Source organism: Cydia amplana, chromosome 7, assembly GCF_948474715.1.
Source record: "Cydia amplana chromosome 7, ilCydAmpl1.1, whole genome shotgun sequence".
NCBI classification, from domain to species: domain Eukaryota; kingdom Metazoa; phylum Arthropoda; class Insecta; order Lepidoptera; family Tortricidae; genus Cydia; species Cydia amplana.
The window spans coordinates 8,521,655-8,547,208 of NC_086075.1; the positions used below are offsets into that span (position 1 = coordinate 8,521,655).

Genomic DNA, 25,554 nt, shown 5'->3' on the forward strand with positions numbered 1-25,554 from the left:
ATCTAAATATAGACTTTCGTGATAAATCATTTAAAAAAGTACTAAGCTCTATATGATGAGGTGGCCTAGCCAAAAGTGGCAATCGTTTGCGTTTTGGTTGTCTTACATCCCAAACGATTGTCATCTAAGCTAGGCCCCCAGAATGAAACTTTCGTCGATTGTTATAATTATAACAAATGAATTGAGATTTACCATGTTCATAATTCATAAGATAACTTATTTAATATCATTTAAGATAAAACAAAATCAACAAACGTCCAAATTTCACTATACGTACCATAACACATAATAAAACGTTCACCTACTTAACTAAATGAATATATAGCTAAAAATGCAACATTAATAATTCGAGGTTCACTCGTGTTACGTGTCTAATACTCGTACTACCTACATTACTACTACATTACTACATTATACACCTACTATTCAATAAATAATTTTTCTCTTATTAGCAATGGAAGATCAGTTTCTCGTAAAACTATCACAGCGGTGCATAATATATTGCCGATATAACTCATATATTTAACTTTTTTATCGTAAAGTTTGCCTAGTTTGCTCCATAATTTGCTAAAAACTCGATATTTAATTTTAATTTTAAAACTATTATATTGATGTAGTTATATGTTATATGTCGATATAAAGGAGCCATCACTACTATCATATTGTAACACTTAGTTACATGAGGTTGTGATATAGTTTTCATATATAAAAACAGTTGGAGCACTTTTAAAGCCTGACCAGGAATATATGATCACGCGTCATGTTGCAGAATTTCACTGGAACTATTTTTTTCATACTATATTAAACTGTAATTCTATACATGAGAATAACAGCGCCCTCTTGACAATGATCATATATTACTGGTCACCTGGTCAGGCTTTACCCAGTGGCGAGCATAGTAGGTAAGCACAATTTACGGTTATAATATATATTGTCAAGCACAATTATGATTACGAGATATAATTTGCACTAAATCCATGTAGCATGTAGCCCCTTAAAACTTCACGTTTAAGTACTTAATTATTATATAGTAACTTCGGTAAATTACTTCTGGTTGGTGGTTGACAGATTGTTTTTATATGATTTACATTCAAAACTCGCTGCCGATACTGGTATTAATGACAACATTATATTTACCTAGACTTTGTAAAAAGGTACAACATTCAATACCTTTTTACAATATTAAATGTGTACAACATAAAAGCTACTTACCTGTAAATCACAATGCGGTAACCAAGGTGCATGTGGCCTTTGTGGCTATATTGATATCTAGGCATGTGACTACTTAAGTACCCATTAAGTCATTTTACACTGAATAACAATTACACACCTATTTATACGGTCATAAAGGTATTATCACTAAGATATAGGTGAGACAATCACAATAAAAGCAATAAGCTTTTATTTATTCTAGACTTTTTGTTTTAACGAAGTAATACGGGCAAATATCGATTTTATAGCTTTTTTAGTTAACCAGCGTTGTATAAACAATCTTAAGCTTTGTGGTCATAAGCTGCATAGTAGCTATAGTGTGAGCGACGAGAGGGCAGATATTATTGAAAACTGATTGATCCAATTTAAAAGATGCCTCGAATGCAGTTTATGAGCCTAATTAATATGGCGCATACACGAAATGAACCATGTGATAATACTTTTTTAAATTCGCTACTTAATTATGAAATAAATCTAAATTCAAGATACAAAACATAAATAAATTACTTTACGTAGCATGTTCGGTCGTTCACCGCTTCAACAGCTCGCACTGAAAACAAATTTTTTTTTTGTATAAAAATGTGGTTATTTCTAGCTATATAATTAGGTATCTTGAAGTTTTGGCAATGATAGCTGTCGATTGTCATGCGAAGTTTATGGTTCATGGGTTAACTAACTAACTAACGACCACGACATTGCATCACATCATTTCGGTCGTCGTAAATTTATAACACCCGTTCATATATAATATTTATAGACGATATCAAAATAATAACACCATTTTATATAACGAAACCAGAGTAAATCCATACCGATAATTATATTTAGCACAATACAGTTTTATAGTATCTAAATTCAAATCGTAAGCAAGCATAAATATTTCATGCAGTTAAATGATCATAAAAATAATGAACACTACTTGTATTTTAAAACTTAAGAAGCTATGACATACCTCTTATATTCACAAAAACACGACGTGTAAAGCTGGCTCATATATAGGAGGCATCCATCTATAACAGATTACTAAGAAAGCATGCACATGCAAGAAAAAATAGAAAACTAAATACATACTAAATAATAATAACTCGAAGCCCACTGCAGCGCACGGACACACCATGCCAGTAAAGTTGTGTGTTAATTTCTGCTTAATGTTAACATGTAGGTAAAATCTCACAGTGAAGCATGGCTGCGTGAACTATTTTCGTGACTCGCGTAGGTACGTGCCAAACATGCGCTACAGTGTTGTATGCGAAATATAAATCGGTAAGAAAACCAACATGCAATTAAAAAGTTAAGGAATAAAATGCATCGCTATTATGTTCTGTCCAGACTCAAGAGCAACGAAGACGTAAAAAAATATACAAATAACCTTTATCATGCTTTTGAAATTCATATAAATATATGTTAAAGATACACCGTAAGGTCGGGCTACATTCATTCAACAGACTCTTGAATCGCACGTATATAAGGGTCTGATACAAATCCCCAATGCCCAATGTAACCCGACTTTACGGTACATCAATCTATAAGTGAGTAAGCTGCGTGTGTGTTGTGCACATGCTGAAGTTTAGAAGCAGTTTGCCCTCGCAGTAGAAATACGAAAAATAAGTCCTATACATTTTTGGTGAGCGTAGAAGCCATCGCGCATGCAACACACCGATTCTGATTTTAATTTCTTATTCTGAAACTTTTGTGGATGTTTGATCTGTCAGCTGTCAACAGTGACTTTTCTGGTCCGAAAATGTCACCTTATCAGAATGAGGAGGAAGGGACATGCCTATTGACTTTTTTTGGATACTGGTCAATTACGGCTTTTTGGCATAAGTAGAGCCTTGTACATTTCTAATAAACATGCATACCTGTACATCAGCTTTCGTCTCCTGTGTATGTCGTAACCGGCGAGCGAGGGGCGGGGTGAAAAGTGCTGGGTCGGGGTGCTTGCGCCCAGCTCGCTGCCACGGGTGCTGGCGCTTCCACACTAGCGACACGAGCGAACCTACCACCAGCACCCACACTAAGCCGATCTGAAACAATACCAAGCGAATTTAATTTACCACCACCACCAGGAGTCGACCGGAGAGGCGGAATTTCTGGCTGGAATCAGCACCCATCTTTACAAAATGGGCGAATAAAATGTCCGCAGTTTGCGATGCGTTTTCAAAGCGAACGAGTATCAGCACTCTCGGTGCTAAATTGGGGGCCTAAGCTCTGTCTGTATTTTATTTGACTTTTAGGCCTTGGTCTCCTACTGACACCGTACGCTACGTACAGTCACCTGCAATAATATAATACTCTTCCAAGGCCGCAAAAATATGTGACACGCTTTTATGGCTCTACAAATGAGATCGTGTCAGATATTTTTGCGGCCTTTGAAGAGTTACATATATTTGCAGGTGACTGTACGTCGTCTCATTTTGTACATCCAAATCGTATGGCATCGATCGAAGACCAAAGCTTCAGAAAACAAGAAAACGATTGTTTTTGCAATACCTCAAGGGCCTATTTTAGATTTAAGCTAGTTTTTAATTTCTTTTAGTAATACCACTGTATATATCTTGCTTGATAATAAATGTTTTTTTGCAAGTATTTTAAATAAAATTCGTTAACGACAAGAAATAATGACGGGAGAATACCGTTATTTCTACTCACTGGGCTAGTCCACAAGTAAGACACTCTGTACAAGTAGAAGTAGTCACTGGGATCCGTAGTCCGAGTCTCCGGTAGGGTAATGTTGGCAGCACACCCAGCCACGCTGACCGGCAGACTGACAGGCGGCGGGCGGGGGCCTCCAAAACTAATCCACAGTGTTACAGCCATCCCGCTGAGCAGGGCCACGCAAACACCCTGCAATTATAATGCATAGATTTTTGATCACCATTACTTCTGAAGACAGTTAATAGGTTGTGCGATTTAATGTTTTCGGTTATCTTAGTTGGCACAGGACGTGAAAAGAACATGAAATGAAAAGAAGTGTGTACTGTGTACCTTCACTGATCTACAAATAGGTACACTTCTGTGTGCAATTATTTTCTCGTAAACCATGAATTATTTCAACGAATCCGAGTAATTGATTTTGTGTTCCAGTAGCGTACAATATGAATTACATGCAACGTGGTTCTTCATGCAGCCAATCGTAAGATTACCACTTAGTTAAATGAAGATTACGTCTTTATTTACTTTTTTGCTCTGAAGTAGTGATATCTTATAAGTATTGCGGTATTGCGTAACCACTAGGTATTTACTTACGGCTATTTCTACTAACAACTATAGCTCGTAAAACATATTATTATTCATTAAAGCCTTTGGTTCTTAACTAACCGTAAAATTTAGTTGTTTAAGAAAATCTAGTAAGAATTATTAGATTTAGATCTATTTAATACACTTATGGACAGATTTAGCGGAACGCAAAAAAGTTTAATTACTAATTTTTAAATTACTTTAGGTGCGGTAATCTAGTAATTAAACCTTTTTTTCACTTACGTTTTCATTAGTGAAGGTAGTGAACATGCCCAAAGTGAAGACTCCGATCATTGGTCCTCCAACAGCTCCGAAGATGGTGAGCGCCGCTTGAAGCAAGCCCCTCAAACGTTCGAACGCGAAAGCCACAGCCAGAAACATGAACATTTTCACTTACGTTTTCATTAGTGAAGGTAGTGAACATGCCCAAAGTGAATACTCCGAGCATCGGTCCTCCGACAGCTCCGAAGATGGTGAGCGCCGCTTGAAGCAAGCCGCCCAGATGTTCAGCCACAAAGGCCAGAGCCAGGAACACGAGGCCATATCCGCAGGCGGCCAGCTTCGTCAGCCAGGGGATGTACGAGTCACGCACGTGGCACCATCTTGAAATAAGCAAAATATAATAAATAAAATAAATAAATAAATAAATATTAATGGACGTTTTTACACAAATTGACTAAGCCCCACGGTAAGCTCAAGAAGGCTTGTGTTGTGGGTACTCAGACAACGATAGATATAATATACAAATACTTAAATACATAGAAAACAACCATGACTCAGGAACAAATATCTGTGCTCATCACACAAAATAAATGCCCTTACTGGGATTCGAACCCAGGACCGCGGCTTCACAGGCAGGGTCACTACCCACTAGGCCAGACCGGCCGTCAAAATATATATCAACGATTCAATTTTGAATGCATTTGCTGTCGCATTTGCGTTCTCGGGCACCATAAGTTTAATACTCAATATATTTGCAACTTATTAGAATTATTTGCATTGATGTGATCGATGACACCTGAAAACTGTAGGTATATTCAACTACCATAATTATTTTTAACAATAATGTATTCAAACCACCTTGTCTAATGTTGCATCTTATCATGATAAACAAGTTTCTTATTTGCTGTCTGCATATTTGTTTACTTGACATTATTCTATAATCCTTTTTAGTACTCTAGTAGGCGACTTAGTTATATGTTATGTTTTAAAATACTTACGATAATATTCCTCTTGGGTAGCATGGAATATTCAAAGGTCAGATTGAAAAACCCCTTTATAATAAGTATGAACTTTAGAGACATGAATAAAATAGCCTTTATTTAGGTTTGTTTCATCCCTGAGAAGTACATTCTTAAAATATTTTTAATATAAGTACCGTAAAATGGGGTGAGTAGGCGCAAAACTGACATTCAAACCTCGATAACATTTTATTTTTACACATGCAAACTGAATGGTGAATATAATAAGTGTTCCGGACGTTTGTATTTTAGTTTTTATCTTATTTTGGGTAGTTCCATTTCATAACTTTGACGATAAAGAGGAAAACCCACCTCACCCCGTAGTGCCTCGTATTTGGGGTGAGAGGGCTTTTCATACAAAGGTGATTTTGGAAGAATGTTGGATCGATTTTTTTTTATTATGCGTATTACTATAGCTCCATTTTAAATTGGAATACATTATTTTTGTAGCAGTAGCCTTAAAATCCCTTCTCACCCCCCTCTCAAACCTTCTCTCCCCATTCATAACCCACCTCTCCCCGCGAAACCTACTCACCCCATTTTACGGTAGTATGTAGCTTAATTTTTATTCATCGATGTTAGATCAGTAATAATTCAGCGCTGAAGATATCCTTTATGTATACCGCCCATCAGTCCGAATATCACTGCGCCGCTTAGCTCGTTTAATTTCCAAATCAATCAATCCGCGAAATCCGAAAATGTTTAATCATTTAATCATTTCAATCATTTACTCAGTGACGCGGACTTAATTATGGTAAAGTGACCGTATCCGTTCTTACATACTTGCCAACGTAGTCAGTGAGCGTGACAGCTGCCAGAGCGTTGCAGGCGGCTGACACGGTGGACAACGAGGCGCTGAAGATGCCGGCCACGAACAAACCCGCCAGGCCGGGGACGGATTTCATCGCGTCCACCACGTAGTAAGGCATTAGCTGGTCCATCTGACATGCAACATGACACAAATTTATATTAGTATACTGTAACCCCAGTACCTAATAAGTTTTTATTGACGTCATTGTCATCCAATTAGGGTTGCCAGATCGAAAGCCGCTATTCTCGGGAAAAAATATAAATTTTTCGGGATTTTGGCCTTAAGTCGGGAAAAAAACCTATCAAATTAAATTAATTGTATTAAAAACAACGATATTTTACATTATTGGCACTGCGTCAGCTGCTCTGCCCAATCACGCCACGCGCGCCCCGCGCGCGCGCTGACGGGCTCGACGCGGGTCGCTTGCTCGCTCGACGACAGTTCGGAACTTGAAATTATTGTTTTATAACGTGAAGCTGTTTTTCGGGACAATTTTCACTTCGTCGGGAATCGGGAACACATGCTAAAAATCAGGAGAATCCCGCCGAATCCCGACCATCTGGCAACCCTACATCCAATGTCAAACAGCGGGCTTAGCACGGGCGTATCATATTGCACGTGGTATGATACGTTGTCTTCTAACGTTATTGGTAAATTTGTCATATCGCTGAGCATGGCCCCGAGCTACGATAAGCCTACCACGTCGATATTGAATAAAGTTATCGACTATCATACGATAGTGACCACGACTGTCTATGCGTAGAGCTTATGAAAAATCTATTCAATGGCTGCCCTTATTCATATGTCGGACGTGTGTCGGACATAGTTTGAACATGAATAGTCAATTTTATTACTACACTTCCAAATTGAAAAGTGTTTAAATGAGTGACAGCTTTATACAAATTGACCTACATTATAACATGCACGGATAATCGTGTTTGACAATTGAGTCAATTGACAATAATTTGACATTGACAAGCATCGCGTACGCGCGTGATCAGTGAAAATATCAGAATACAAACCAAGTTGAAGAAAAATACTGATTTGCTGTGAAATCTAAAGAAAATGCCACGCATAATGTAAGTTTCTCTAAAAACCAATAATTTATTTACAGAAAAAGTTATAATTCGTTTGATCATAACTGATTTTGTCATGAATATGTTTTTCAGTCGATTCTTTGACGCAGAAGAAAATGCTAGCAAAATATATAACTCAGCATCCCCTGTTCGCCTACAGGGAGTACAGGGAGGACCATGAGCCTCTCGGAAGCCAGAGATAAGTGCAGTGCTGCATACAAGTTCTATGAGAGCACGATCCGTACAGATCAGTGGCATCAGTGGCAGCAGGCATGGAAGTCGGTAAGTACTATGCTAATAATTAATACAGATCAACCTCATCTCAAACTAAGCAAAGTTTGTAGTATGGATACAAGAAACATCCATAACTTAGCATTACTTAAAACATTCAGTGCCAGCGCGAGCTACGCGCTACGAGTGTAGCCGATAACACGGGAAAAACCGTATGTAGCAAAAAGCGCCTACGAACAGTGAACTCCCCTAGTGAGTCGCTGGCAGTTAATGTGTTAATGTTTGTTGTTTATCTTGTTGATATTAGCCCAAATCCAGTTTCTAACTACCGTTGCAGGTAGGGTCATCAAGTCATCACTGAATACAATTTAGCTGTTAAATGTGTCAATTATCTATAAATTCTATTTTTATTGTCAGACTTGTCGTTAATTGAGCTGCAAAGTTAGAAAAATCAATGTGGCAGCAACCCAGGCTCCGCTAGCAGTGAGCGGTAACTCAACCAATTACCGGGAGAACTGGCTTGTCTAAAATGGATCCAGAAGAATCAAGGATTGGAGATGTAAGTACACCTTTCTTAAACTAAAACCATGAAGAGTTTATTGTGCCATTTAAAACTATTGACACTGATCTTCTACTATGACTATGTTCTACTAAGTGACAAAAGTTTGTTAAAAACTGTTCTATGACTACTATAATTGCATGAAGTTGTCATGGCAACAATGGATGTTGTAAAAGTTGATCCAACTGTAGATTAATTACCTAACTAGAAAGTTCTAGTTTGTTATACTTGTTTTTGGTAAACTAGAGTTAACAACATTGAAAGATACACTACTAAACTACCAATTGACATTTTTTTCACACTGCAGAAAAAGGTCATAATGATTGTAACAACAATTAAAAACTTTGGAACCCGTAGACCTCACTTTCAAAATTGTTTTTTTACCCTGTCTGAATATTGTAGAAGCTGGTTTTGTATGTAAGAATTCAAGTGTATTGACAAAAGAAAAACACCACCACACTTTGTGCCATGAATCTAAGACATAAGGATAAAATATTATTAATATTTAATTTTTACGTACAGTCTAACTGCACAGGTAAAAAGGCATTCGACTGCAGTTTCCAAACCGGCTTTACCTGTGCAGTTGAACTGTACAGTGTACATGCTAAACTGCGCAGGCATAGCCTAGTGTGTATTGCCAGCAGTTTAATTGAAAGATTTAAGTAGGTACTCTTATTTTAAATGTTTTCATTTGCAATACCCTAAGTGGTTTGATTGTATACGTGACAATGGGAAGAATTATGATTTTAGCAGCCTATGTATGTAGGTATGTATGTATGTGTGTGGGTATGTTTGTGTCGTGTATTACCCTAGCATAAAAGCTTAACTACTGAGACAAATATTGTTGAATAAGATGTTCATTGGTATGTTTTTATGCCGCAGGTGGCATAGACTACACTTTAATACATAATAGGTACTCTTTAATAAAATAATAATAACAAAAATGCTTTAAATAACGGATTAATAGTTACTGGAACAAAATTTAATTTATTTTCAGTCGAAACGAAATCGGACCAATGAAACTATAAAATCCCCCTGACTTAAAAACGACAGCTTTCTAAAAATGACATTAATTTCTTATAATTTGCAAATGAACCTCTGTACTAGCCTGCGCCACTATAGAATCATGACCTCATCTAATCTATTTGTTTCTGTTTCAGTCATAACATATTGGAGGACACTCAAGTTATCGAGGACACGATAGAAATTAACTAAAATCTGCAGCCTCAATTATTTAATGACTTATTTAGAAAAGGGATAGTCATAATATTTAGCTATAGAACGAGAGAGTGCGCCAAAAAAAAGTTCTGACTTTCTGCCTGGAACACACTTCTCAGCAGGCACGTCCATGCATTTCGAAGTCAATAGTAAAAGTGTTTATTTGTTAAGCATATGTAGGTGAAACTATTACAGTGGTATTTAAAAGGTTTTTTCTAACAAACCTTTAAGTTGCAATGTATGTATCAAGTACATATTACAAGATAAATTAGACCCCACGTCTCTATTCGATTGAGCTAAAACTTAATATACATTATTTAAGTTGGGTGATAACTGATAACGCAATATTATGGTACCACCGAATATCTGATGATGGACGCAGGATGTGGGCAAAGAAACTCTTTGATATATATAAAGCAACCTAATTTGTGTTTGGGTTTCTTAGAAATTGTTTTTATGAGTAGGTATTAATTGCCTGTTAAGGCCCCAGTACACAATGCGCCATTCTGGGGGACGCATTTATGCGTTAGAGGGAGCAAGTGATATTGCTATCTCATTCTACCGCATGGCTGCGTCCCTTGGTTTGGCCGGCGATGGCCCATTGTGTACAGGGGCCTTTATAGTCGGCAATAAAAACTTTTATCAAAAATATCATTTTTATTTGACAAGATATGTACTTACCACCTTATTCATAAAACTTTACGGACCTGATTTAGTTAAATAATTTTTTATCCCTTTCTTTCAAATACATAAGGGAGCCGGTCTACCTAGCTTTATTTGACGTTCATAAGCGCATTGTAATTATGCCTACTTGAATAAACTATCTTTTATCTTATCTTTATCTAAGTCAAAATGACAGATAAAGACAAACGATTCATAGCTAATTCAGGGCAGTAACACTTTTATGAATAATGCCACTAGGCTAAGCGTATTATGAGACGCAGGCGACGCAGTTCATGCAGCGCAGCACAGAGCAGATTTTGTAAAGTATGGAACGTCCTTACTCTGGAGTGTGCGTACCTAAAGGACGTTCTATACTTTACAAAAATCTGCTCTGTGCTGCGCTGCGTGACCTACGTCGCCTGCGTCTCAGCATACGCTTAAGTTTCCGTCACACAGGCGCGTTTCCCGGGCGGGGCGTGAGCGTTTTATATGTAAAAGCGGCGCGCCCCGCTAACGCCCCGCCCGGAAAACGCGCCTGTGTGACGAAGCCTTTAGCCTTACGGCTTGGCCATGACATTGCTCGACTGGCTTCGGCTAAGGCGACAACCATAGGTTGTAGCGAGACACAGCGATCGGACCTTTCGTTCCCATCTAGCCTTCCCTGCCTTAGCCGGAGCCAGTCGCGCAATGTGGCCAACGCGTTAGTATTTTTATAGTTTACCCCGCGACATCATTAGTAGTTTGTTTCAGTTCTTATAAATTGAAATATATGTCATACACTAAAGATAAAGTGATCAAGTCCACCGGTGGCCAAGGCTGGAAACGAGGCAGGGTACGCGGCTAACGTCCCAAATTCTCTTATGTAAGTACATATATATGTTTTGACGACCGGTCTGGTCTAATGGGTAGTCACCCTGTCTGTGAAGCCGCGGTCCTGGTTCGAATCCCGGTAAGGGCATTAATTTGTGTGATGAGCACAGATATTTGTTCCCGAGTCATGGATGTTTTCTATGTATTTAAGTATTTGTATATTATATATATTAGTCTAAGAGCTTAATATATATAATCCACTCGTACTTTTCGCAATCGTACTTTTTGTACTCTGTCACAGAATAAATAATAGTACTACTCTGTTCGATTACGCCTAGGTATGTGTTAAGAAAAAGTAGAAGACATATACAACTATGCGTGAAGCAATTGTGAGTCAGGTGGAATTTGCTCATGGTCTTCCTGCAGGCGCTCAAGTGGTTTGTGTACTTTCATCACCTGACACTACTATTCCCCCAAATAAAACGCCTGGCATTGTTATATTTGAATTAAATATATAATTAGCTATGATATCATTTTACAACCCCTTTGTTGCCCATCCACTCACACACCCACCGCTGAACTGCTGCCATGCTGGATTAATTAATAATGATAGTATGGCCCACTAACTAGAGGGATTACGTTGCTCTATAAATTGCATAAGTACCTATTTCCGTGGCTAACTCTCCGGTTATATCGTTGTCTGAGTACTCTGAGTGTGTCTGAGACCAAAACACTTTTTCCCTTTTCAGGTCATTACTATGTATACCTATACATTACGGCCCTCGCTCCGAGCCGTTCCTGGTGCAAAAGCTGCCCATAGTAATCCAGCGTTGAAAAGTTGCTAGCATCATGGGCACTTTCGCACCGGGGACGACAATTAATGATTTGTTTGTATACCATAATTTAATGTGAAAATAAACTTGGTTTATCTTTTTGGCAATAGTTGTGTTATTTACCCATTTATAATATTCTCTCCAGCAGCACAGAGCCGATATTGTTAAGAGCCCATCAACGTGCACACTAGCGCCACTGCTAAATAATCGTGATTATTTCAAATTAACGTCAGGTATTTAAAAAAGGGGGCCGCTACGTACTGTATTTTGTATTTGGGGCATTATCTATGAAAAGGGACCTTATTGTCGATGGCGCTTACATCGCGCGGCATTATATTTATATCGGAGCATCTTTAATAATGACGTAAGCGCCATCGACAATAAGGTCCCTTTTCATAGATTCCGTCACATTTAAGTACCTCTTGAATACATCAAACTAGTTTTTATGTTGCTGGATTCTTCAATCTATGCGTCCAAAGTTAAAACGGCCGTTTTTGTTTTAAGTTCATAGATCGGCGAATCCAGCAACATAAAACTAGTTTGATGTATTCAAAAGTTACTTTAATACTATGTAGATACAATACGTAGCGGCCCCCTTTAAAAAAATCTTTCGTTAAATTTAAATTATCACGATTATTTAGCAGTGGCGCTAGTGTGCACGTTGACGGGCTCTTAACTTACCTAGTAAACATAGAAGACTGACAACAGTGCCAACGCCGCGAGAATATTGACATTGTTGTTAATGGATTTAACATAGTTTTTTAAAATTTAACATTAATTATTAGAGTATTAAACTCTGTCTGACCGTAGTTATAGTTACTAAACTAGGTAGACTTATAGCATAATAGAGCATTTAGGAATATTCTTATTTAACCTTTTGACCGCCACCATAGAGAAATATAGTAAGACAAGAGTGCTCACTCCATACATCAGCAGACTATTAATTTCAGTGTCTACATCTAGCATCGAGTAGCGGAACTATCAGTACTGCTACTTGACAGTAGATGTCGCACCGACCGGAAAGTCTTATCTCAACAGCATAAGACTTTCCTGTCGGTGCTACATCTATTGTCAAGTAGCAGTACTGATAGTTCCGCTACTCGATGCTAGATGCTAATAGTCTTTTTGGTACTGAAACTGATGTATGGAGTGAGCACTCTATGTATTTTTTTCTCTATGCCGCCACAGACTAACTAGATGCGTCTTTAAATAAGAACGTGCTTAAAATGCTTTAATTATACTATAGTGTATATATATGAAAGTCGGATTAAATACATTTAGAAGCTATAAGTAGTAACAGTGACAGATTTTGTACGCTAAAATGAAAAATAAGAATAAGCGACACCTACATGCGGGGAATGCTGTTTTGTATGAAGATTGACCATAGAAAAATAGGTAAATAGATTAGGTAGGTATTTGTGTGATAGTAAAACATAGTTGGTTATAGGCGAAATAAGTATTTATTAAGATGGCTCGCACGCGCACATTCTCAAGAGCCCATCAACGTGCACACTAGCGCCACTGCTAAATAATCATGATTATTTCAATTTAACGAAAGATATTTAAAAAAGGGGGGCCGCTACGTACTGTATCTTGTATTAAAGTACCTTGTGAATATATCAAACTAGTTTCTATGTTGCTGAATTCGTCAATCTATAAACTCAAAACAAAAACGGCCGTTTTAACTTGGACGCATAGATTGACGAATCCAGCAACATAGAAACTAGTTTGATGTACGAGTATTCAAAAGGTACTTTAATACAAGATACAATGCGTAGCGGCCCCCTTTTTTAAATATATTTCGTTAAATTGAAATAATCACGATTACTTAGCAGTGGCGCTAGTGTGCAGGTTGATGGGCTCTTAACAACAGCCGGTTTTGTGCATGATGCTTAGGAAGTCCTCGGGGAGCGCCTTCCTTAATTTCCCCCTGTATCCACGAGAAGTTTTCTGGAAGAAAAATAAGGAAATAAGTAACAACAGGTTCATGTGGCAGCTATGAATGAAATATTTTCACATGAGTGCAGGCTATTTGCACCCAAAATATAGCTACTAGTAACTAATCGACGGGAACGACCATTTCGGGGAATAATATCCATTGGTTTTTATATATATTATCCGCTAGTTTTTATATATATGTATTATCCATTGGAGTCTCGTGAAGAGCAATATGAACGCTTACTGATGCACACCAAAAATATGAAAGTTAAGTTTTGTCCTAGACTCGAGGTTGCTGCTTGCTGCGCATTCCGCTAGTCATCAAGCAATAGGCATGTATTATTTTTTTTGAATAAAAATATGACTAAGTATGTTTGTCAACAATGCAGCACATTAGAACTAGAACTGGATGCCTTAGTTAAACCTTAAATGCATTCCCAGATTATGATATGATATGATATGATTTATTTATCTCACAATATACAATTTCACTTAAAATTACACATGGTAGATTTTCAGGAATTTATATTGTGATTGTCAGTTTTTTTCACATAATGAATAATTGAATATGAAGAATAACAGTATGTATCCTAGACCCAGTAACTACTTAACATAACTATCAAACAATAGTTACCTATCTCATTGCACAATACAGCCACACTCATACTTATTCAAAAAAGTTACTAAGACACGCCTAGTGGAACGTCACAGTTTTTTATGTCTAGTAAGTACTTAATTCAGTGCTCAAGAGAACTTACCTTCTGTGTGCAAGTTGCTCGAGAAAGGTATTGACTTACAGTAGTCTGGCCAATGGACAAGCCATCATCTTGACTAGTCCCGCGTTGGTAGTTGCCATCAGCTACCAGTATTACAGCTAATACTGTTAAAACCTAAAACAAATAAGAACATAGATGTAATATTTGTACCTAGGTAAGTAGACTTTCCCCTTTAGGTTAGGATATGAATGTTGAGGTAAAAAGTGGCTTAAATAAGTAACCTCTGTTAGTAAGTATAAGATTGTGCAACAGAATATCTTAACATACTAATTTTTACAATTATAATATGAGATAGTATTTAAGAGTTTAGTAGCATTGTCATTGAGACGCCTGTCTTACATGGAATACATATTAACTTTAAAGAAACACTACAATTTTATTAAGCTTTACCTTTAAGGTGTTTTGGTAATCCATCACCGTTTTGAGACTCTGCGTTAAGTTCGGCACATAAATGCACTGCACACTCCTTACACTCTGTAAATATGCCGAAACTCTTCGTCTGGCATATCAAACGGGTTCCAAGCGTTTCTTAAAGCTATGCACGAGATTTTTCGACGCTTTGTTTCTTCAACAGCAGCCGCGAGTAGGAATAATAAAATTTGACTTCCCTGCAAATAAAATATTGACTATATTATATAAAGCGGAACATTGTAACTAATAACTCTCAATATAATCATAGAAAAACGGATATTTACCTGTAATTTGTATTTGTAATAGGTTTATTCACTAGTTTTGCTTTCACGACAAGGCTTATCGTCACCTAAGAAGCACTTAGATAAAATTAACTAAGTTGAACTGTCAAAATGGGATAATATGTCAAATTATCCAACCCCCATGTTATGCAAATTGTCTTCTGTCATCTACCGCTGTCAAATGTGGATAACTCCATATATCGTCTGCTACCATAGTATGCATGATAAAATCGTCGGTAACTAACGTTTTATTCACATATTTTATACCATATTGCGTGATAACTGCTACCGTGCTAAGCCCACAGGTCTGTATTGGTTTGTATACCTAACGTATGCAAACAATTTAACCTGTTTAAACAAAACAAAAACAATTTTTTATCGCAAATATTAATACTGTGCTTAAATTATCTTTACAGTACATATGGGGCTACTTTTCCGCACTAGTGCGTAAAATAGCACTTTTCGTGCGTATGTCGAAACTTTAAAGTGCCATATGTACTGTAAAACGTTGTTCGATACACGTGCGAATAGGTAATTCGCAACTCGTGTCGATTTAAAACACTCCCTTCGGTCGTGTTTTAATTTATCGCCACTCGTTTCGAATTTCCTCTTTTTCGCACTTGTATCGAAAATAACTATTACAGTACCTACATATGGTGCTACTTTCCCGAACTAGTGCGGGAAATATCACTTTCCGTGCCTAAGTCAAAAGTTTAAAGTGCCATATGTACTGTAAAACGTTGTACGATACACGTGCGAATAGGTAATTCGCAACTCGTGTTGATTTAAAACATTCCCTTCGGTCGTGTTTTAATTTATCGCCACTCGTTTCGAATTTCCTCTTTTCCGCACTTGTACCTATCGTAAATAATTGTTTCATGTCAATACAAAGTTAAATACCTAATTTATAATAAGTTAAATTAATAACACATTTTCATTTTAAGTTACACGCCGTTTTAATGGATGTCTTCCCGTAAATCCCAAACCCTTAGTCACAAGTTTGATAGTGGCAATTTCCAGAAATAAGTTTACCTTAGTGATACTGCCGGCCGCCAGCGGGTCGCAGTCCTTGTACACGCCGAAGATTCCGAGCCCGCTTATGCACGTGCAGATGCTCAGCACGGAGAGCACGGGCCAGCTCCACCACAAGCACGCCTGGGAGCGCTCCAGCGTTCTCACCGTCTGTAGACGCTGAATCTACAAAGTAGGAAAGTATTTTGTAACCTTTGCGTTTTTCTCGTTCAAACGCATGATTTCTTAGTCTATTTAATTGCTGTTTTGAATTTCGTTGTTACAGAAAAATTAATGTGACACAACAGACCTAGTAGGTGGGTACGCAAGTTTTATACTTTTACCAATTTCTTAAAAAAGCATTTGAATAATTGTTCTTTGAGGATACTTTCCATCTATTATGGTTTATCATCTATTGATTCATAATTATTTGATAAATATAAATCAATAGATAGATAATTATTAAAACATTGCTGGAATAAGCAGTATTTAAGTATTTACCTGAGTATGGTTAACCGCATACAGAGACAAATAGGTGATCAAACCTCCGAAGTTCAATGACCACCAAGTATTTCTTACTGTCGGGTCAAAACTAAAACTGAAAAACAAAATAACAGTATAAGCAGACAAGTTCACACATACATTACTTTGTTTTCTTATTAATGCGGAATATTACCTGTCAAACTCAAGCCTTCCTCTCTCTTTCGCAATTGTAAATATTTTACTAAAGCCTCCAAGCTGTACAGAACTGAATACAACTACACTGAACACAGCACCGAACATCAACAGGGATTGTAAAAGATCAGTCCAGATTACGGCTTTCATTCCGCCTAAAGTTGCGTAGAAAGTACACACTAATCCAACGACTAGTATAGATATCAGTCTGTCCAGGCCTGTGACGGCTTCTAGGACTATAGCAGGAGCATAGAGCACGATACCGTTGTAGAGCACCATTTGTAAAGTGTATGTGAGGGAGGCTAGCATTCGTATGTGAGGTCCGAAGCGCAGTTCCAAGTATTCATAAGTACTTGTCTTCTGTAGCCCGAAGAACACAGGCAGGTAATACCGACTTGCGATCGGCGTGGCGATGCCATACGATATGTTGATGACGACAAATTGCATTCCATAGGAATAATTTTCTGATGACACCCCGAGAAGCGTAATAGCCGACATGAATGATGCCATCAAGGAAACTGCCACTGGCAGTATAGACATGTTTCGATCTGCGAGAAGATACTCCTGTAAAAAAAGTGTATATACTTGCTATGTTGTTGAAATGAATTAACAAATGCGTAAGCACTCAAAAATAATAAGTACGTACTTGACTCATTTCGTAAAAGATTTTTGGGTATTTAGAACCAAAAAAACAAAAGATAGGTACATATTAATATTAAAGTTACTGAATAGCGACTGTCTAAGGGCTCATTTAGACGGAGCGCGAACTCTTATACGATTTTAGTTACATTGCGGACCATTGAGGTATACATCAATTCAGCCGACCGATCAAACGACGCAATGTAATCAAACTCGCATGCGAGTTCTCGCACCGTCTAAATGCGCCCTTACACTAGCCCTTATTAGGTATTTAAGTAGTTAATAACCTCATTTGTTTTTTGTTTTCCGCCGCTGAAGCGAAAATATAGTCCAATTGCGATGGATGCGATCATTGTTAAGGCCATTATGGCGTAGTCCCATACTCCGAATACCGATTGCACCATCTTGTCCTGAAAATAAAATGGCTTACGTATATTTGACTAAAATTTCATTAAGCGGTTATCTGCAATTGGTTTTTATGCAGCATTAATTGGCAATCTAGTTACATTATTATTATTAGCTATCTGCTCCTATAATAATTAAGGTCCTTTTTTGTTGCCATCCACAATAAGCTTCAGGTCAACACTATTAATAGTGGTCAGTTATCAATTGCACTAATTTGGTTCAATCATTTCTATAAATTAAAAGGCGCGGCTGGCCTACACGAGTCAAATAAAGTATTATAGTCAAAATGCCATATAAACTATTTTTTGTTTTAATATTTGTAGATAACTGTATCAGTGATTAAATGTGATGTTTTCAATAAAAGGGCACCAGTTTGGCGCTTACCATACGGACGTAATTTGCTTGTATCTTTACACGAATAACCTGTCAGAGCGTCCTTATGGCAAGCGACAATGTGGCACCTTTTTCTTGAAAATGGCACACATTTTAATTTATTGTCACTGCAGTAGAGCAGTCTGGTTAAATATAATTTAAGTAATCAAAGTGTATCACTACCGCAAACAACAATTTAAAAGGAAATCTTATTTGGAGTATGATAAGATTATTAGATCTTAAAATACAGAAACTATGATACAATATGGCATCAAAGTTCAAGTTCATGTATTGTAACAGTTCAGCCAAATAGTAATCTTAAATAATAAATTAATAATATTGAGTTATAATAAATAATAACATCGGGATTGCTTCTATACATATAATAAAGCTGAAGAGGGTCGAAAGTCTGTACATGGAAGATATTCGAAAAAAAGTTGGTTGGGGATACTTAGAATCGATAACAGAACACGTTCCAACAGTTTTTAGAATTTTTGTCTGTTTGTCTGTTTGTCTGTTTATCTTTTATCTGTTTGTCTGTTTATTTGACCGCGCATCACGTGAAAACGGCTGAACGGATTTTGATGCAAACTTTACTAATCTGTCAAGAAACTCCCTGGCCCTATTTTAGGCTAGAAAAATTCAACCCCTAAAAGGGGGGGTGGCCACTACACTCAATTAAGTTATGTTTGCACCTGAATCTTATGGCGCTAACTTAAGAAAGTGGTGCACACTTTTTTTTTGTGAATGTACTTTGTAAAAAAAACAACATTTTTCTTAGTCAATGTCAAACGTCTTTGCAAATACATATTAAATCACATTTATAGACGGGTCTAGCGCGGGTTTATTGACAATATAATTAACATTATGTGAAGTGGGTGGTTTGAAAATATGATGTCTACCCCAAACTTTTTCATACACTTTTCGTCGGGTAGTTGCACAAATCTCTGTTTTGACATTTTGTTGGGACATCAGTTAGCCGCGACCATGACCAGTGAAACCTGTGTCGAAACGTCGGTAAATAAAGGTAATAAAATAAATTTCGAGATAGGCCCGCCCGTCTATAAATGTGAGTTAATATGTGTTCGAAACGCGAAAGTTTTTAAATAGGTATTAAGTAATTGTAAATGTCAAACAATTTGGGACTTGCATTTTAAACGCGTTACCATACCTATCCGAAAAAAACTAATTTTTCGCGAAATTCTCGCAACGTATTGAGGTTACAAGGTAGCACGGTCTCAGGAATCTGAGGAAGAATCGGAGACGTTCACGCAGTGCGAAGAACGGTTGACCGCTCAGCGGATTCGCACGACAGACGCGCTCGACGGTAAGTACTGCGGTGCATCAGCGGGTACTGGAGAGCCCAGCACACACATTAACCTACATTAATACTATTGTTCTGTGTTTAAGCACTGACAGCCTGGACGCTTCGGGCCTTCCTCCCTACGCGGAGCTCGGCCTTCGGCCTTCGCACTTAGACAGTTATACTATTGTTCTGTGATTAAGCACTGACATCCAGGACGCTTCGGGCCTTCGGCCCTACGCGGAGCTCGGCCTTCGGCTTTCGCATTAGATATCCACACCAAAATTCAACCATTGCGGCGGTGTCCCTGACATAGCCTCTCTCAATTTTTTCTATCAAAAAAATTCGCGCTCGCTACGCTCGCGTTTTTAACTTTTAAGGTTAAGCCTACTTTGATAAAGGTGGCATTCTGGGCACCCTACCGAGCGACTACTACTACGACGGACACTTCGGGCCTTCGGCTCTAAGCGGAGCTCGGCCTTCGGCTTTCGCATTTAGACACTGATACCATTGTTCTGTGATTAAGCACTGACATCCTGGACGTTTCGGGCCTTCGGCCCTACATGGAGCTCGGCCTTCGGCTTTCGCATTAGATATCCACACCAAAATTTCACGTAAACCACTGCGACTATGTCCCTGACATAGCCTCTCTAATTTTTTTTCTATCAAAAAAAAATTCGCGCTCGCTACGCTCGCGTTTTTAATACAATTTTAAAGGTTAAGCCTAATCTGATAAAGATGGCATTCTGGGCACCCTACCGAGCGACTACTACTACGACTTAAGCACTGACATCCTGGACGCTTCAGGCCTTTGGCCCTACGCGGAGCTCGGCCTTCGGCTTTCGCATTAGATATCCACACCAAAATTTCACGTAAACCACTGCGGCTATGTCCCTGACATAGCCTCTCTAATTTTTTTTCTATCAAAAAAAATTCGCGCTCGCTACGCTCGCGTTTTTAATACGATTTTAAAGGTTAAGCCTAATTTGATAAAGGTGGCATTCTGGGCACCCTATCGAGCGACTACTACTACGACTTAAACACTTACATCCTGGACGCTTCGGGCCTTTGGCCCTACGCGGAGCTCGGCCTTCGGCCTTCGCATTTAGATACTGATACTATTGTTCTGTGCTTAAGTACTGACAGCCTGGACGCTTCGGGCCTTCGGCCCTACATGGAGCTCGGCCTTCGGCTTTCGCATTAGATATCCACACCAACGTTTCACGTAAACCATTGCGGCTGTGTCCCTGACAACATTACTCCCATCTCTCAATTATTTTTCTATCAAAAAAAATTCGCGCTCGCTGCGCTCGCGTTTTTAATACGATTTTAAGGGTTAAGCCCTACTTTAATAAAGATGGCATTCTGGGCACCCTACCAAGCGACTACGACTTAGGCCAATTTATAATTAAACATTTTTTTACACTGTTAAAAGTAATCCCCGGTACATACATATATGTAGATATTTAGTTGTGCATACATAAACATAACTGTAAATAAAGTGTAAATACTCGGCCTCAAGTTTTTGATATTTATAATATTCTCCTTTCCTGTAATCTTACTTCTAACTAATATAATATTAGACCTAAATTCGAAAGTTTGTTAGGAAGTATGGATTTCTATGTGTATAAATCTTAATTTTTCATGCTCAGAATGATTTGACTGGAGGACAGAATTGGATGATATTTGCTATGGACATGTTTTGGATAGGTACACTCAAGAACGTAAAAATACAAAAGTAGTACTGTATTGTCCGTTATACACCTTTTTTTTTTTTTTTAAGAGGGGAAATGCTTTAAGCATACCACCCGGCGCGGGGACGGGCCGGGATGGTTATGTGGGACTCCCTGTTGTGAGCTAATGAGACCCCAGGTTTACCCACTAAAACCCCTCTGTTGCCGCCTCGCTGCTATAAGGAACGCCGAAGTACTCTTCCGCAACCTCGCCAGCGGCCGTCCGGACTCGGACCCGACTCTTGGGGAAATCACCCCTTCACCTCATTGGGCGCGTTGGCTACACATCGCGCCCGCCCACGCAGGGGTCCGTTATACACCTACTATAACTCTGTGTCGTTTAAATCACGTCTAATATTGGAATAAGGGCGAACTACTACTACTAAGGGCGGACTATTGGTTTTGGAGTGTAGTTTTGTTTAGTGGTAAGTACCTACCTAATTGTAAAATATTTTATCTGGACTTCAGTCCGCTAATCGTATCCATCTGTCAACTTTACTTCAAGTTCCGCCTCCAGGGGAGAGAAAGAGAAATTAGGGATGAATTAGCTTACTGACACAGACCGAATTCCACGCGGGCGGAGCCGCGGGCACAGCTAGTCTATAAATATATTGTTTTGTATTATGAACCTTTTTTCAAATCAACATAAAGGAAAGCGCTATAATATTCATTTACTTATATATAAAAAAACCGTTTCTTGAATTTATTAACTCATTAAAAACTCTCCCAGCAGAAATATTTATTTATAGTATTTTTTTATTGTATAAATAGTATGTATAACCTCGTATTCCTAATATATCCAAGGTGAGTAAATAATTTAGTTTTAGGTTAAATAGTTTAGTTCCGTTCACACGGGGTATATGACGGAAAATTAAAACAAAGATCCCCATTTACAAGAGACACTAACATAATTAGGTACCTATTGTATATCTAAAATAATTAAAACTTTAACCTGCAGACCTGGGAAACTGCTATTCAAACAAGATCTTACAGTTGTTTCTTATTCATATCAAAATTCCTTCTCTACTTTCTACTCATAACACTTTAATTTCATTTTCACAAGTTGAAACCCCAAATTACCTATAATCTGACATGCTTTCAACCCTCAATTGTACAACGACGGTGAACTTCAAAATAACGTGATGTTATTTACTTTATTTTCATATATTTTGATAGAGCGTTCTTAACTTATTACCAACCGCCTCGCAGTTATACGGTAGACCTATACTTAGTACCTACCTACTTAATCGGTTACCTCAACTACTTAATAGGTATATTCTATAAAATTCAAATCTCAAAGCAAAGTTTTAGTCAAGTTCAATGCCTTCGCCACGTGAGTGTCTGATGACAGTCTAACGGGCAACGGTATAGGTAAATATGGAATGTTTTGTGTAGTTTGCTATCTCAAATCAATTTTATGCTGAATTATACACTTTTATTATTCGCTACCTAGTCTTCTAGCATAACCTGAAAATTGCAATAGTGCGTCCGATATAAATGTTTTGCATCGCAACGTTCGAATTACGACGTCTAGGGAAAACACACATCTACATGCTCTAGTTAGTTATTACCTGATGATTGCTAAAATATTATGTATCGAACTCAATTGGAACATTTTTATAAACATTATATAGCTCATGGAAATATGTAGGTATATAGGTTACATCTCTTCTAAAAAAAGACACATTCAAATACCACATATTTAATTACTTCCTAATTAGGTACCTAGATCAAGATTAAGAAGAAAGTTAAGGATAATGTAAGTATATAGGTAGGTAAAACTAAAGGATATGCCGAAGCGTACCTATTCCTATTATAAAATATGATCATTATTAGGAAAATATTTGATATTAGTAGGTAAATAAGAAATACTTCAATGCCTACTTAGGTACGTAATTATATTTGGAAATACAGCGTAGCAGTATATTGTGTAGCGTTTATTAAATATACAACTCTATAGTTGTTAAAACACACCCACCCGATTGCATGAAATATGAGTGTACCTAGCTAATAAATGATTTCTTAAATATAGGTACCATGTTAAATTTATTAACAAAAATCCCCCTTTCATTAAAAAAAAAATATGAATAAAATTATAATATTCGTTTCATTTTATTTTTATAAAATAATTTAATTGTAAGTTGTCATAAACTTACTTGTTATTAAATAATTTTATTACAAAAAATAGTTATACTGTTAATACTGAATAACTAAAATTACTATGAAAAAAAAAACATATTATACATTCATTAACCATTTACAATTAACATATTGTGCACACTTATACTTGATAACTAAACACCCTTATCAGCTAATTCATCTAATAAAATAAAATAAAATTACATTTTTAAGTCATAATTTTCTTACACCATTGGAATAGGATTATTTAGCCTTGATAAAATACTTACAAGTCTGACTGGAGGTCGTCAAATTCAGAATAACTATTTTTCGTTGCCAATTTATTAAATCACAATATCACTTTTCTTTAAATTATTTGTTAACGTACATTTATTTTCGCGATCACATAAACTTAACCTAAAAATACTAACATTACATCGCGTATTGTTTAACAATAATATTGTGTAATGCTATATTACGTCTGATTAGCACCAGTGAATCTGGTGTAATGTCACTGTAATACAGGGTTTTAGATGATGGCAGCATTGCTTTCGTTCCCTGGCTGAAGTTTATAGGTTATGTTTTGGGCAATATCGTACGATATCTGACAACGCGTTGCCCCTTTAAGCGGTTTAAACACTTTACGTCTTACTGTTCAATTTTTATTATCAGAAAACAAATTTTGGTCAACCATGCGTTCTTTTACATTTATTTAAGCAGCCATCAACTCCGAGCACAGACGTAGAAACGGTGAGACAAATTAGGTAAGTACGTTTTTCAAATTGTTTCCAATCCAATCCAATAAATAAAACAAAATATAAGAAGCATTATGATTATGATTGCTTTCGAATATCATGTCTGTTTTCATAACGTCAGAAACGTTTTGCGCATGGAATAACTACTATATCAATAGCAATAAAATATGCAAGGAGTCTAAAACTGTTTTGGGTGCGCTACTGAGGTGTCAAGTTTCTGGAGCCCAATTCTGATTTTAAATTCTTATTTTGACAAAACGGTGATGTCACCCACTTTTTTACTAATTTTTTCCTAGACTGTTTTATTTTACTAAACATATGGCTCAAGTTACGAGCTCTTTTGATACTTATGAGAGAAAAAAGTCTCAAGTCTTTTTCCATTCCGTTATCATTTTACAAAGAAATTGTAATACGGTAACAGAACAAAAAATAATATGGATATTTTCTCCTATCATGATCGAATGAGCATGTTATTCCAAGGAGAAATAAATGAAAACGATCCATTATTACCTCCTTAAAACAAGCAACAACGGTTGCACTCCGGGAGTGCCGATAGAAGTGAAAAGTCACCTCACTATGTTACCGACGCCCGCTAACACGATACATACGTTTAGCGGAGGTATTCTATTTATTTATTATAATATATTATTATCATTCTCAAATAAGATCACACTTTTTCATTGACATGTTTATTTACATACTGCCATGACAACGTCAAATTATTTGAACATAGGTAAAGAGTCTTGAAAAGGAGTCCGCAACATAAATGTCAAATAACATTGAGTTTTTCTTTATTGATTTAAATGCCATTTAAATTATGAGTGGCCACCTTACGGGGCTTACGGTCACGTGATCGCCTTACGCTCCTTACGGTCACGTGATCGCCTTACGCTGTCTCGAGTTTATCATTTTTTCCCCACCTCAAAAAGTGCCCAGCGCCGCTAAAGAAGTTTTCACTTCAAAAATTACAAAGCTTAAACAAAACTAAAGCGCTTTACGCTGATAACGTATGCGCACGCATATTACTTACCGCGTTCACCGTGTTTACAAAACAATGGTCACAGTCACACCAACCAATTGATTATTGATACTGATAATCTTTCACTGCATTTTCATTTTTAATGAAAAACGAAAAAGTAATTATTGCTTAATATTGTTTCGTAATCATTAAATGGGTTAGGTATAAAGACGACTGCGCCATCTATACGCAAGGCAAAGGTACTAACTTCAGTCATGGGGCTTGGCG

The 25,554-nt window shown here is 37.3% G+C and overlaps 2 protein-coding genes and 1 long non-coding RNA gene across 4 annotated transcripts in view; all 3 read right to left on the minus strand.

Moving 5' to 3' along the window:
* LOC134649589 (abl interactor 2) overlaps positions 1-25,554 on the minus strand; it is a 289,784-nt gene that overhangs the window by 168,872 nt on the left and 95,358 nt on the right. The gene's annotated exons all lie outside the window — the stretch shown is intronic.
* The window catches only part of LOC134649683 (uncharacterized), a 148,409-nt gene that overhangs the window by 119,997 nt on the left and 2,858 nt on the right, over positions 1-25,554 (minus strand). The window lies entirely within an intron of this gene.
* Positions 1,661-24,146, minus strand: LOC134649555 (putative sodium-dependent multivitamin transporter). 2 transcript variants are annotated; one of them, XM_063504328.1, is made up of 10 exons: positions 23,844-24,145; positions 17,910-18,032; positions 16,985-17,547; positions 16,810-16,906; positions 16,330-16,494; positions 6,474-6,631; positions 4,847-5,051; positions 3,862-4,056; positions 3,072-3,236; positions 1,661-1,762 (listed from the first exon to the last, which is right to left on the minus strand). In XM_063504328.1, exons 2-10 carry the CDS (start codon positions 18,024-18,026, stop codon positions 1,742-1,744), a joined length of 1,686 nt encoding a protein of 561 aa, XP_063360398.1. In that variant the 5' UTR covers positions 18,027-18,032; positions 23,844-24,145; the 3' UTR covers positions 1,661-1,741. The 2 variants fall into 2 exon arrangements, with proteins under 2 accessions (XP_063360398.1, XP_063360397.1); XM_063504327.1 differs by lacking the exon at positions 1,661-1,762 and having other exon boundaries at positions 3,006-3,236; positions 23,844-24,146.

Coding starts and splice junctions, on each gene's coding strand:
- LOC134649555 (XM_063504327.1), bottom strand. CDS start 18,026: ATGGTGCAATCGGTATTCGGAGTATGGGACTACGCCATAATGGCCTTA. Junction 16,495..16,809: donor ATGCGGTTAACCATACTCAG/GTAAATACTTAA, acceptor CCTACTTTGTAG/ATTCAGCGTCTACAGACGGT. Junction 4,057..4,846: donor CTACCTTCACTAATGAAAAC/GTAAGTGAAAAT, acceptor TTATAATTGCAG/GGTGTTTGCGTGGCCCTGCT.